This window comes from Schistocerca gregaria, chromosome 2, assembly GCF_023897955.1.
Source record: "Schistocerca gregaria isolate iqSchGreg1 chromosome 2, iqSchGreg1.2, whole genome shotgun sequence".
NCBI classification, from domain to species: domain Eukaryota; kingdom Metazoa; phylum Arthropoda; class Insecta; order Orthoptera; family Acrididae; genus Schistocerca; species Schistocerca gregaria.
Genome location: NC_064921.1, coordinates 624,866,274 through 624,881,867, shown reverse-complemented (window position 1 = coordinate 624,881,867; position 15,594 = coordinate 624,866,274). Strand labels below are relative to the sequence as shown.

General features: G+C 40.4%; 1 protein-coding gene across 2 annotated transcripts in view; it reads right to left on the bottom strand.

Annotated features, from left to right (window-relative positions):
* Nucleotides 1–4,626: 4,626 nt before the first annotated feature.
* LOC126334632 (phenoloxidase 2-like) overlaps nt 4,627–15,594 on the bottom strand; it is a 210,421-nt gene continuing 199,453 nt past the window's right edge. For both annotated transcript variants that reach the window (XM_049997067.1, XM_049997068.1), the window contains one exon: nt 4,627–5,030. In XM_049997067.1, coding sequence (XP_049853024.1) covers nt 4,767–5,030 — 264 coding nt within the window. In that variant the 3' untranslated portion in view covers nt 4,627–4,766. The remainder of the gene's footprint in view (nt 5,031–15,594) is intronic.

The following is a 15,594-nucleotide window of genomic DNA, read 5'->3' as shown; positions in this document are numbered from 1 at the left end:
GTACCCATTGACTAATGCTACCTCATCACTAATGTTGATTTCTTTACTCGTGGCTTCATTGCTAAGCTCCAATTTACCTAATCAATTGGACATAGAAGAAAGAAAAGGACACTTGTAAATGATGGGTTGGTGAGAGTCTGCATCAATAGTTATACAGGGTGTTACAAAAAGGTACGGCCAAACTTTCAGGAAACATTCCTCACACACAAAGAAAGAAAATATGTTATGTGAACACGTGTCCGGAAACGCTTACTTTCCATGTTAGAGGTAATTTTGTTACTTCTCTTCAAATCACATTAATCATGGAACGGAAACACACAGCAACAGAATGTACCAGCGTGACGTCAAACACATTGTTACAGGAAATGTTCAAAATGTCCTCCGTTAGCGAGGATACATGCATCCACCCTCCGTCGCATGGAATACCTGGTGCGCTGATGCGGCCCTGGAGAATGGCGTATTGTATCACAGCCGTCCACAATACGAGCACAAAGAGCCTCTACATTTGGTACCGGGGTTGCGTAGACAAGAGCTTTCAAATGCCCCCATAAATGAAAGTCAAGAGGGTTGAGATCAAAAGAGCGTTGAGGCCATGGAATTGGTCCGCCTCTACCAATCCATTGGTCACCGAATCTGTTGTTGAGAAGTGTACGAACACTTCAACTGAAATGTGCTGGAGCTCCATCGTGCATGGACCACATGTTGTGTCGTACTTGTAAAGGCACATGTTCTAGCAGCACAGGTAGAGTATCCCGTATGAAATCATGATAACGTGCTCCATTGAGCGTAGGTGGAAGAACATGGGGCCTAATCAAGACATCACCAACAATGCCTGCCCAAACGTTCACAGAAAATCTGTGTTGATGACGTGATTGCACAATTGCGTGCGGATTCTCGTCAGCCCACACATGTTGATTGTGAAATTTTACAATTTGATCACATTGGAATGAAGCCTCATCCGCAAAGAGAACATTTGCACTGAAATGAGGATTGACACATTGTTGGATGAACCATTCGCAGAAGCGTACCCGTGGAGGCCAATCAGCTGCTGATAGTGCCCACACAAGCTCTACATGGTACGGAAACAACTGGTTCTCCCGTAGCACTCTCCATACAGTGACGTGGTCAATGTTACCTTGTACAGCAGCAACTTCTCTGACGCTGACATTAGGGTTATCGTCAACTGCACGAAGATTTGCCTCGTCCGTTGCAGGTGTCCTCGCCGTTCTAGGTCTTCCTCAGTTGCGAGTCATAGGCTGGAATGTTCCGTGCTCCCTAAGACACCGATCAATTGCTTCGAACGTCTTCCTGTCGGGACACCTTCGTTCTGGAAACCTGTCTCGATACAAACGTACCGCTCCACAGCTGTTGCCCCATGCTAATCCATTCATCGAATGGGCATCTGCCAACTCCGCATTTGTAAACATTGCACTGAGTGCAAAACCACGTTCGTGATGAACACTAACCTGTTGATGCTACGTACTGATGTGCTTGATGCTAGTACTGTAGAGCAATGAGCCGCATGTGATATCAGGTGTTCCCCAGGGAAGCGTCCTGGGACCTCTACTGTTCCTGATCTATATAAATGACCTGGGTGACAATCTGAGCAGTTCTCTTAGACTGTTCGCAGATGATGCTGTAATTTACCGTCTAGTAAGGTCATCCGAAGACCAGTATCAGCTGCAAAGCGATTTAGAAAAGATTGCTGTATGGTGTGTCAGGTGGCAGTTGACGCTAAATAACGAAAAGTGTGAGATGATCCACATGAGTTCCAAAAGAACTCCGTTGGAATTCGATTACTCGATAAATAGTACAATTCTCAAGGCTGTCAATTCAACTAAGTACCTGGGTGTTAAAATTACGAACAACTTCAGTTGGAAGGACCACATAGATAATATTGTCGGGAAGGCGAGCCAAAGGTTGCGTTTCATTGGCAGGACACTTAGAAGATGCAACAAGTCCACTAAAGAGACAGCTTACACTACACTCGTTCGTCCTCTGTTAGAATATTGCTGCGCGGTGTGGGATCCTTACCAGGTGGGATTGACGGAGGAAATTGAGAGGGTGCAAAGAAGGGCAGCTCGTTTTGTATTATCGCGTTATAGAGGAGAGAGTGTGGCAGATATGATACACGAGTTGGGATGGAAGTCATTACAGCATAGACGTTTTTCGTCGCGGCGAGACCTTTTTACGAAATTTCAGTCACCAACTTTCTCTTCCGAATGCGAAAATATTTTGTTGAGCCCAACCTACATAGGTAGGAATGATCATCAAAATAAAATAAGAGAAATCAGAGCTCGAACAGAAAGGTTTAGGTGTTCGTTTTTCCCGCTCGCTGTTCGGGAGTGGAATAGTAGAGAGATAGTATGATTGTGGTTCGATGAACCCTCTGCCAAGCACTTAAATGTGAATTGCAGAGTAGTCATGTAGATGTAGATGTAGATGTCAACACAAGCACCGAAGTCAACATGACCTTCCTTCAATTGGGCCAACTGGCAGTGAATCGAGGAAGTACAGTACATACTGACGAAACTAAAATGAGCTCTAACAAGTAAATTAAGCGTTTCTGGACACATGTCCACATAACATCTTTTCTTTATTTGTGTGTGAGGAATGTTTCCTGAAAGTCTGGCCGTACCATTTTGTAACACCCTGTATAATCTCAGCAGTTGATTTATTAAAACATCAGTGACAATCTTCGATCCTTCCTTGCAATCCTTAACCAAAGGAAATGAACTATCTGATTTAGAGTACTGTACAAAAATACAATTAATTTAATAAGAGAGAAAGTTATGATGATAGCAGCACCTGCCTATTGGTCAAGTTATTTTTTTCTTTTACACAAACTCCATACAGGACATGTCATAGCTACATCATTCAGTCTACTGCATCATGAACTCAAAATGATTAGTCGTGAAACTTCTCTTCCCATTAATAAGAATAACCTCTCCACTCTCGTAGTACGACAATGCTGATGGCAACGGGGTGGTTGTCTTGTTCAAGATTATTCCTGTACATCCGAAGACTTGCTGCAACATCCATGATGTGCATAGAGGGGAACAGATGCACCTGTAGGTCATAGAAATGAAATACTTATCTTTCACGAGCTATCCATTTTTTAGTTGTTGGAATCCAGACTTACAACAGACTTCTTTTCGGAAGGCAGAGCCTCTGGCTCTGCTTTTCACAACCGGCCATCGATGTAAGTTAACATGAACCGCTTCCCCTCCCGATGCCTCATTTTAATTAATTATTCGACTTCCTAGACTGGCCTAAACCTGCTAACTTCTGACCCTAGGCGTGCTCTTTGTACTCCGTATAATGACATATATCTTCTTTATTGTACTTAATTTCCTGTTTTGTCATTTAACGGCAGCCCTGGATGCCCACTCTCTAATCCTGACCGCTTGACCTCTTGCACTCTTCCGCCACGAGGCATATTTAACAACCTTCTTCCCCCTTCCCTGTCAATTTATACAGTAACATTGGTGTCAGAAATTCCTCTCCCCATCCCCAAACTACGTACTCTTTTACAATTGGTATCAGGAGTGGGATGTAACAATTATATCTCCCCTTCCTGGCACATACTCTTTCACAATTGGTGTCAGAAGTGGGATGTAACAATTATATCTCACCTTTCCAGCCTAAATAACTTTAAAGATTGTTTATATTTATTAATAAATTGATTCACATTTTATTATGAAGTAATGCCAACACAACAAATGGGAATTAATCACTCTCATTATTTCCTCTGCAACATTTACTTTTGTGAAAAGTTTAGGTTAAGCTCTTCTTATGAACATGTGCATGCATATTTTATAGGTACGTCTGTGCTTAAATGAATCTGAATGCTGAGATTCAAATCATAGAAGATGCTGCATTCCTGCAAGAGGCTTGCATAGGAGCATATAGAAGACTTTTGCTGTTGCTAAAGTAAGTGATTAGTTAGTAGGTGAATTAAACTTCTAAATGAAAAGTCTAATTACAGGGAATGTGTAATGTTGTGATGTGTATAACACAAACTTCACATTTTTAATTTAGTGTGGCAGGCAAGCATTGATGTTATGTATTGCAACATTTGATTATTTTGCTACTACATTTACTGCATTAGGATAAGTGGCACATTTTTTAGATTAAGCATGAGTCAAATAGTGTAACACATGAGAAAGAGTGGGTATAAAGATCTGTAATGTTCTAGGGTGCTTTCCAGACTCCTATAACCCCGTGGACTAGCTCCACTTAGCGATTTAGTGAGATTGTGTAGAAAATTTTGCAGGATGGCGTCACCTCCTGCCATCCTGTGACTGTAGTAACTTGTTAGGGCAATAAGGCATTTAGATGCTTGCTGTCTATCTTGCTACAGCTACATTCACCTGCAAAGGACTGCAATAGCCTATGCCAAAACACTGAGCCTGCAGTCCCCACCATTGCCACCCTGACCCCTAGAAGAACAACTCTTTCAGCCTGCTGTAATAATCAGTGCAGCCCGGCCCACTACAGTACTTAAAAATTGAAAAAAATTGTGAAACGTTACATAGCACATTTCTTGTTGTTAATATATGCAAATCTGTTAAGTGAAATGTGAAACATATTTTAACTGAAATCTTTTTTCTCTCATCCAGAAGATTACAAATTAAACATTGTTTATTAAAGACTTGAAAATAACAGTTAGCTTTTTATTTTATACACACTGTGACTTTTTCAAGATAATCAAATTTATATCAATGCTATGTGTCAGGTACATCACAAATAGAACTGATAATGTCTCATACTCTGTACTGGCTATCAGCCACAAATTTTTCCCAATCATCTCGTGTCAGTAGCAGTGAAATTGCTGTTTTTCCATAATGTCTTATCATCACATCCAAAACTCCCATATTAGGAGTTAGGAATTCCTGAAGAGTATTCACACCACTACGAGGCATACGGTCAAATGGAAATCCCATTGGCTTTTTGTCAGGATACATTCTATCACGCAAACCACAGTAACTGTGACTTGCCCGACATCCCTCAGGTGGAGGTTGATCTACCTATGAATGGAAAACATAGTTATATAAGACACTGATAATTCAGATAATTTTTCATATGTAATGTCATTGAAGCACAGCAAATTCTTTATGAAATGCTTATTGTAGAGATTTTTATTGATATTCACTTGACAGAACTTACTTTTTAGTAAGTTATAGAAAGCAATTGTTTCATTATAGCTTTTCTCTTTAATTTTAGAAAAGTATATACAGAAATGTCTGTTACCCTTTTTTTCTTTTTTCCTTGCTATGCAACACACTTGGTCCTCTTGATGGATGCACTTCAGGAAGAAAACAGTCTTATTTGATGTGGAACATCTTCATCTTCACAGCACCTCATTATGTGCAAACTTTTTAACATCACAAATGTTCTTTGAGTGGTCTAAATGAGTGAAAATAATCAAGTGCAAACTTTTTGACATGCCAAAGGTACTTTCACTGGTCCAAACAAGTGAAAATACTATGGCACCAGCTATATTGTGTTTATGGTCTGCTTCTAATGTTCACCAATGTGAGAATGAAAATATTTGGAGCATATGCATAAGAAAGTAGCTTCTGATAATTTTAAATGAGCATTTATCAAAGATTTAGTATGAGAATAGAATCAAATTTCACAGAGACAGAATTTTCGGCATTAATGCCCAGACCAATGAGCTCAGGAGACAATTCAGAAAACCCATTAACTTGCTTGGCCTGATCAGAGAGCACCAGACACATTCATTCATGGTCTGTATGGTGAACTATGTAATGCAATCAGACTGAAGAACATTAAGACATTTCAGCTAGTAGTGAATATATCTGTTGCCTTTATTGGCTAAGACATCTGACTGACATTCTATAAGAAAGGTACAGCATTTCAAAATATCAGTGACATGTTTCAAAGATAGAAAGTTTGCTGACACATGTGAGAACAGCTAAGAAGAAACAAACTTCACACAGATGTTGGATGCAGTATATTGTGGAAGCAAACTGATGCTTCTATTTGATTCAGGAGCTCAGATTTCAGTGATATGGAGTCACACATTTGAAAAGGATGCATTAAGGCTGCCACTGCATAAAGATGAGTGCTAAATGTTAAAAAATTATGCAACCATCAAGACACTGATAAAGAGATATAGTTAGACCAAGAAAAGAATATCCTCAAGATGCAAAAGGTTTCAAACAAGGAAACAAGTTATGACAGAGTAATTAGATTTGATATTTTGTTTGTAACATGTAATTATTGTGAGATAAGAGAGTGTTCTTTGTGCTGTGCTTGAAAGAGCTTTCCGGGATATTGTGTGTGTGTGTGTGTGTGTGTGTGTGTGTGTGTGTGTGTGTGTGTGAGTGTGTATTAAAGTGTACTACATGTACAGTTATGAGCTATTCTATGCAGTCATGAATATTAAAATATAACTGGCCTAATTCTTACTGTTTAGTGTTCATAATTACTTTTTCAATGCACTAGTTCTAACAGGTTGTGGCCCCAAACACTAGTGAATTCATTCAGAATAAGTATTCTGATGTAACATATAGAAAAGAAATGTCTTTGGAATAGTCATGAATAAGGAAGCACATAGTGAAAACTGGAGTGGCAAGCTCGGTTGTTTAGGATTTGCATAATTTAATACTGTGCATATTACCAATAAGGATAACTGTGAAAAATGAGCATGGCACAAACATCGCAAATAGAGTGTCTTGTAGGTTGCAAGAACTATATTACATGGAAGTTTGCTGTAGAACCATACTTAGATTTGGATGATTTCTGGGATGTAGTGAATGGTAAATGGAAGTCCACTGAGCAAATCTACACGAATAAGGTCTTAAGAGCAAAGTCGAAGTTGAGATTATTGACTGATACAGTGAACTATGTATAAATACAGAAATGTGTGATGACAAAAGTAGTTTGGGACAAGTTACAGAGTGCATTTGAAGATGAAAATCTTACAAGAAAAGTAGGAATACTCTGTGAATTTATAACCACTCAACTGGAAAAGTGCAAGAACTGGGATGAGAATGTCAATTACTGCTAGAAGGACTACCTAGAAAATGTGCACCCATGATTATGGGGTTAGACAGCTCAGGCGTACTGTTACAGGAGACCGCATAAAAGTGAAGATCCTGCAGAATGTGGAAAGTACAGCAGACTGCCATACTTCACAGAGGAAAAGAGCTATAGAACTTCCCAAGAAGAAACCAGTCAAGTGTTACAAGTGTCAGGACATGGATCACACACACCCCAGGTAAGTCAGTACAAAGGGAAAAAGGTACGATACAAATAGTCTAGACAGGAGAACTGATAATCAATGTAAGGCAGTCTCCATTTATTACTCTTTTAGAAAAATGGGTAACAGACAGCCAGAATGGATATTAAATTTTGTACCATCAGTACAGATTATCAGAAATAAAACAACTGTTTATGGCGTATATCTACAGTAGATGGTTCCAAGTTACCAGGAGAGCTGATTTTAATGTTATTGTATATGAAGAACCAGAAAGTATTATAGTACATGATGTTTACTATGTAAAAGACGTCACATCTAACTTTTTATGTGCAAGTGAAATACTCAATCAAGAAGGACAACAGAGTAATCTTTGCTAGAAATCGAGCAAAAATAATTAATCAATATAAAAAAATTAGAGCTGTGGTGCAAATGAAAGACAAATTATCAAGTTAGATATTACTAAAAGTGTATTTGAAGATGTATACCATTCTGTGTACTCAACAAAAGGTTTCTTATGGCACAGGGAGTTTGAAAACCTACACTGAAAAGGGATGACAATTATACAGGATATGGCAATAGGAATGGAAGACGGCAGTAAATGCAAGGAACCTTGTGAAACAGATATACAATGGAAAAAGACTACATTGACTATGTTGCCCTCTAAGCCTAATAAAACAAGAACCAAGGTGATCTAGCAGTTCATGCATATGGATGAAGTCATCATTTTCCTACCTTTATAGACAACTGTTCAAGTGTAACTAAGTTTACTTTTTAAGTTATAAAGATCAGGTGAGTGATATTTTTCACAATTTCCACAATATGGTAGAAAGAGAAATGTGAAACAAGATTAAAAATCATCAGATCTGATGGGACAGAGTATACCAACCAGAAATTCATGAAATATTTGAAGGAACTAGAAATTAGACATCAAACCACTGTCAGACACAGCCCATCTCAGAATGAAGTTGCATAGAGAGCAAAGGACTATTGTTGAAAAGGAAAGAAGTTTGTTAACTGGTACTGGATTACCTAAATGTTTTTTGGGCAGAAGTTGGGTCAACAGCCTAGAGTGTTACATGGTGCTTAGGCAAACAACATTTCACAGTCCTTATGCAATACAAGGAAAGATGATCATGACAGAATAATGTTAAGTAGAGAGCAAGTTGCAGAACATACACTGTACACAGGTGTTTGTTTTCATACGATCAGACATTAAACAGGGGGTGTGGAATATAAGAAAACAGCAAGGTGTGATGACAAATGAAAGGCTTCACTCACCAGAGAATAAAAAGTAAAAACCCCTATGGAGCGAGGATAGGGAAGAAACCAAATCTACGAAACTTAAAAGCTTTTGGGTGTGAGGCTATGGTACAGGTCCTAATACAATTGATATATATATATATATACTCCTGGAAATAAGAACACCGTGAATTCATTGTCCCAGGAAGGGGAAACTTTATTGACACATTCCTGGGGTCAGATACGTCACATGATCACACTGACAGAACCACAGGCACATAGACACAGGCAACAGAGCATGCACAATGTCGGCACTAGTACAGTGTATATCCACCTTTCGCAGCAATGAAGGCTGCTATTCTCCCATGGAGACGATCGTAGAGATGCTGGATGTAGTCCTGTGGAACGACTTGCCATGCCATTTCCACCTGGCGCCTCAGTTGGACCAGTGTTCGTGCTGGACGTGCAGACCGCGTGAGACGACGCTTCATCCAGTCCCAAACATGCACAATGGGGGACAGATCCGAAGATCTTGCTGGCCAGCGTAGTTGACTTACACCTTCTAGAGCACGTTGGGTGGCACGGGATACATGCGGACATGCATTGTCCTGTTGGAACAGCAAGTTCCCTTGCCGGTCTAGGAATGGTAGAACGATGGGTTCGATGACGGTTTGGATGTACCGTGCACTATTCAGTGTCCCCTCGACAATCGACCAGAGGTGTACGGCCAGTGTAGGAGATCGCTCCCCACACCATGATGCCGGGTGTTGGCCCTGTGTGCCTCGGTCGTATGCAGTCCTGATTGTGGCGCTCACCTGCACGGCGCCAAACACGCATACAACCATCATTGGCACCAAGGCAGAAGCGACTCTCATCGCTGAAGACCGACACGTCTCCATTCGTCCCTCCATTCATGCCTGTCGCGACACCACTGGAGGCAGGCTGCACGATGTTGGGGCGTGAGCGGAAGACGGCCTAACGGTGTGCGGGACCGTAGCCCAGCTTCATGGAGACGGTTGCGAATGTTCCTCGCCGATACCCCAGGAGCAACAGTGTCCCTAATTTGCTGGGAAGTGGCGGTTCACGTCCACGCTGTCGCGTCGTGCTACCAGTGTTAAAGACTGCGCTGGAGCTCCGTATGCCGCAGCAAACTGGCTGACACTGACGGCGGCGGTGCACAAATGCTGCGCAGCTAGCGCCATTCGACGGCCAACACCGCGGTTCCTGGTGTGTCCGCTGTGCCGTGCGTGTGATCATTGCTTGTACAGCCCTCTCGCAGTGTCCGGAGCAAGTATGGTGGGTCTGACACACCGGTGTCAATGTGTTCTTTTTTCCATTTCCAGGAGTGTGTGTGTGTGTGTGTGTGTGTCTATATATATATATATATATATATATATATATATATATATATATATATATATATATATATATATATATATATATATAATGTTGAAGACTCAAAGGTTAATGAATAATAAATGCTACCAGTAAGAATTTGCTGGCCATAGAGATTTTGGATTCCTTGAGAATTATTAAAATTAATTAAAAGAAGAGGAAGAGGAAGGTGGTAAGGGATGCATACATAAATTCTATGAAGATGAACTTCTAGAAGATGAAGAAGAGGAAGAAACTATTTAAGATCAGAATGCGATGTTCACTCTGCAGTGGAGTGTACGCTGGTCTGAAACTTCCTAGCAGATTAAAACTGTGTGCTGGATCGAGACACGAACTCGCGACCTTTGCTTTTTGTGGGCAAGTGCTCTACCGACTGAGCTACCCAAGCATGATTCACAACCTGTCCTCACAGCTTCAATTCCATGAGTACCTCATCATCTACCTTCCAAAGCTCACAGAAGCTCGTCTGCAAATTGAGCACATTCCCACAAAAGGCAAAGGTCCCGATTTTGAGTCTCGGTTTGGCACAGAGATTTAATCAACTATTTAAGATGTTCCTCTCATGTAACTAATCCTAAAGTGTACTCTGGTAATGAAATATACATAGCCTATTATTTTAATGATGAACTGCAACAGTTGTAGGTGCTATGACTGGTGTTCATTCTCAACAATCAAGAAAAGCTATGGAAAGAGAACTGGAGTAATTTCATCAAAATGAAACTGTTGAATTGATTGAGATACCAGTAAGAAATAAACCATTAAAGGAATAATGGATGTTTAACAAAAAAAATCCTGAGGAAACAGCAATAAAATACAGGGCATGACTTGTAGTCAAGGGAAGTTCACAAAAATATGGGGTAGACTACAGAGATACGTCTTCACCAGTGCTAAAATATGAATCACTTACATACCTTTTAGCCACAGCAGTAAAAGAAGATTTACTTTTTCACCAAAGAGATGTGAAGACAGCTTACTTAGATGGGAAATTAGGTGAAAAAAGATACGTGAGCCCACCAGAAAAAAGCCAGAAAAGCACATATAGGAAATGAGAAGATTTGGCAATTGAAGAAAAGTATTCGAGGAGCATTTTTTTTTAATTTGATAATTGCTCATTTGTTCAAAATTTAGATTTTTGTGGGTACACATCACGTTGTTGTCATGCACGACATGTTGAAATGGTTTGGTGCAGCCAATATTTACTGTTGGTATAAAGTTCTGGAACATATGAGTTTTTGCTAAATTCGACATTTGCTCTTAGACAGTTAAGAAAAAAATAATAAATACACTGTGCATGGGTTCTGGGAGGTCTGAAGGAGAATAGCAATTTAGGACATCATTTTTAATGATAACATGAGAGAGCTTTCTGCAAATACAACAGAACATAAAAGCTAGCAGAACCAACAGTGGAAAGAAATTAGTGGTTTACACAACATAATTAACTTCTGATTACTGTTCAATTTGACCTAGCTTCGTCAGGGAGGAGGAACATCAAGAAATAAGCAAAAAGCAGAATATTGTTTCAATAAAGTACAGCACAAGGAAAACAATGACCAGTCGGTACTTATATGTGCCGCAACATTTCAACCAACATCACTGATGTTCAAAGACAGATTCTTGAAGTGAACAAGATCTGGAGAAAAAAATCAATTGATAACAAACTACAGGGTGCACAAATGTTGAGCATAAAAGGTTTGTGCAATAATGAAGGAGGAAAATCCAATATGGCAAATTTTGATATAAAACAGGATCAGCCAATACCAGAGATCTCTGTGGGTGAATTTTTCTGTTCAAGGCAGGTTTGACTATGCAATTTATGCATTATGATTAATTATTGAGCATGGTCAAAGGAAAGGGTTACATTTTATACTTGTCTTCAAACAGATGGACTGAAAGGATGCAACCAAGTGGCCTCTGCTCTAAAGGATTTTGTCAGAAAACTTGAGGCATCCCACCCAGATAATGGTCCAACTGAAATTTATTCTTTTTCTGACTCTTGCACCAAAATAAATAAAAATACAATAATGATGTGCACAGTGATGGCCTTCATGGAAGAAAGCAGAAAATTTGACAAGGTAGTGCATTATTTCCCTATTCATGGTCACAGCTATAATCCTGACAGTGTTCAGTGGGGTGGATAGACAATACTGGGGAAAAATATGATATTCCTTCACTAACTGAATACTATAAAGTGTTAGAACCAGATGGCATTATCAATTTTCTAAATAAGGATATGGAAGAAAAGAAGAAAAAAAAAAACATTGCTGTGAAAGAATTATGATCCAAGATGTTCAAAAGTGATGGCTTATGGAGAGTCTAAGAAGAAGGTATTGTTGTCAGTATCAGACACTTACAATGGAAGTCCTGAAGATGTTGAGGTATAGAAACTGAGAAACAGAAGCCAGGAAATGAGGAAAGGAGCCATCCTGGAAAAGAAGGAAATGGCCAGCAAGGAAAAGAAAAAGTACACTCCTGGAAATTGAAATAAGAACACCGTGAATTCATTGTCCCAGGAAGGGGAAACTTTATTGACACATTCCTGGGGTCAGATACATCACATGATCACACTGACAGAACCACAGGCACATAGACACAGGCAACAGAGCATGCACAATGTCGGCACTAGTACAGTGTATATCCACTTTTCGCAGCAATGAAGGCTGCTATTCTCCCATGGAGACGATCGTAGAGATGCTGGATGTAGTCCTGTGGAACGGCTTGCCATGCCATTTCCACCTGGCGCCTCAGTTGGACCAGCGTTCGTGCTGGACGTACAGACCGCGTGAGACGACACTTCATCCAGTCCCAAACATGCTCAATGGGGGACAGATCCGGAGATCTTGCTGGCCAGGGTAGTTGACTTACACCTTCTAGAGCACGTTGGGTGGCACGGGATACATGAGGACGTGCATTGTCCTGTTGGAACAGCAAGTTCCCTTGCTGGTCTAGGAATGGTAGAACGATGGGTTCGATGATGGTTTGGATGTACCGTGCACTATTCAGTGTCCCCTCGACGATCACCAGAGGTGTACGGCCAGTGTAGGAGATCACTCCCCACACCATGATGCCGGGTGTTGGCCCTGTGTGCCTCAGTCATATGCAGTCCTGATTGTGGCGCTCACCTGCATGGCGCCAAACACGCATACAACCATCATTGGCACCAAGGCAGAAGCGACTCTCATCGCTGCAGACGACACGTCTCCATTCGTCCCTCCATTCACGCCTGTCGCGACACCACTGGAGGCAGGCTGCACGATGTTGGGGCGTGAGCGGAAGATAGCCTAACGGTGTGCGGGACCGTAGCCCAGCTTCATGGAGACGGTTGCGAATGGTCCTCGCCGATACCCCAGGAGCAACAGTGTCCCTAATTTTCTGGGAAGTGGCGGTGCGGTCCCCTACGGAACTGCGTAGGATCCTACGGTCTTGGCGTGCATCCGTGCATCGCTGCGGTCCGGTCCCAGGTCGACGGGCACGTGCACCTTCCGCCGACCACTGGCGACAACATCGATGTACTGTGGAGACCTCATGCCCCACGTGTTGAGCGATTCGGTGGTACGTCCTCCCGCATGCCCACTATACGCCCTCGTTCAAAGTCCATCAACTGCACATACGGTTCACGTCCACGCTGTCGCGGCATGCTACCAGTGTTAAAGACTGCGATGGAGCTCCGTATGCCACAGCAAACTGGCTGACACTGACGGCGGCGGTGCACAAATGCTGCGCAGCTAGCGCCATTCGACGGCCAACACCGTGGTTCCTGGTGTGTCCGCTGTGCCGTGCGTGTGATCATTGCTTGTACAGCCCTCTCGCAGTGTCCGGAGCAAGTATGGTGGGTCTGACACACCGGTGTCAATGTGTTCTTTTTTCCATTTCCAGGAGTGTATGTCCAAAAACTTGTGAGGTATTTTAACATACCATAAGGAGCAGAAAAGTTTTATAAGAACATAGTTGAAAGTGACTAATAGATTTACTGTTTAATATTGCTCTTGCCAGTATTTTGTGTTGTATTTCAACAGTACCTCTTGCTTTTTTACACTTCTACTTATCAAACATTTATGTAAATGTAAACTGCAAATTAAGCAATAATGTAGCTTTCTTCGCAAATCAATATTAAAGGTAAAAATCAATTTGAATATGTGCATTAATAAAACATTTATCTTCCATCTTTGCATTTATTGTCTTTTGAAAAAAAACTTAGAAACTTCGGCCCTCTATTCTGAAACAAACAAGTCAAATCCACAACTGGAATTGTGCCTAAAAAGCTGTGTTAATGTCAAATTATCTCATTTATTTAATTAGTAATGTGGTATGATATTTACAAAAATGTGTTGCCTCAAAAATTTACTTTTTTGCATTTATCGATATTTGAAAAAAAAAAAAAAAAAAGAGCGCTTCCCATTTATGGACTGAAACAGAGTGAACATATTTACAAAACTTTTAACTTCCATCTTTCTGTTTATTCACTGTTTTTTTAACTTTATAAAGATGGATATGAAACACTGCAAGGCAGATCCTGGTGGTATCCATTATAAAAGAAGTAAAGAAGAGGCCACAGTAATGACTATATGGGTGAATGATTTCTTCATTGTAACTGAAGATTAGAAGTAGGTGAAGCATTTCAACACACAACTCAAAAACAAGTTTAACATGCATGACGTGGAAGAGATAAAGCAGCTCTTGGCTATGATGACTGTTATAAATAAGAATACAGGAGAGTTATACATAAATCAATCATCATACACAGAGAAAGTTTTGAAACAGTTTGAAATGAGTGATTGTAAACCAGTTTCTACACTGATAGAACCAGGGGACATCTTAATGTGAAATCAAGCAGATATGGAGCCTCTTGTATTTGTTACAAATTTCAAGGCCTGATATCTCTTTTGCCATGAATGTTGTAAGCAGGTTGTCCAAAAGCAAAGTCATTAAAGGGGTATTTTGATATCCAAAGGGAACCACAGACTATAAATTATGATATTACAAAAAGGGAAATATAAAACTTGGGGCTATACTGATGCAGAATGGGGAAGTAAGTTAGAGAACAGACATTCTATTCCTGTATGTTTTTTGGATTAATGGAAGGACTTATGTCTTGGTCCTGTAAAAGTCATATACCCAAAGCCTTGAGCACTGTAGAAGCTGAATACAGGGCTTCATTAACATAAATCAAGAATCATTGTGGTTCAGGACTCTAGTAAGTGAAACAGAGCATAATATCTGTGTAGAACCCACCAAGATTTTCTGTGTCAACTTGAGAACTATAAACTTAGCCAGAAATGATGTCAATAGTGACAGAACCACACACATCACTACAAAGCACCATTTTATAAGGGATCACAGATAGTAAAGGAATATTGAGGTAGATTGTTAATGTACAGAAGAGATCTTGGCTGATATACTCACCAAACCGGATCACAGATAGCGAAGGAATATTGAGGTAGACTGTTTATGTATAGAAGAGATCTTGGCTGATCTACTCACCAAGCCCTTGAAGAAGGGAAAATTTTAGTAGGTAGTGCATCAGTATAGTTTGATGAAAGGGACATACAAAGTATATGCTCAAAGGGATATTTTGGGGACACATGAAAAATATGTATTTCTCTTAGGAATAACCTGTTATCATCAGCTATTGTATGTAATCATGACTGTTAAAATGTAGCTTGCTTTATTTTTGCAATTTAGTGTTGAGAACTATGACCTATTGTTCAAATTGTCCAAAATAACCTCAAGTG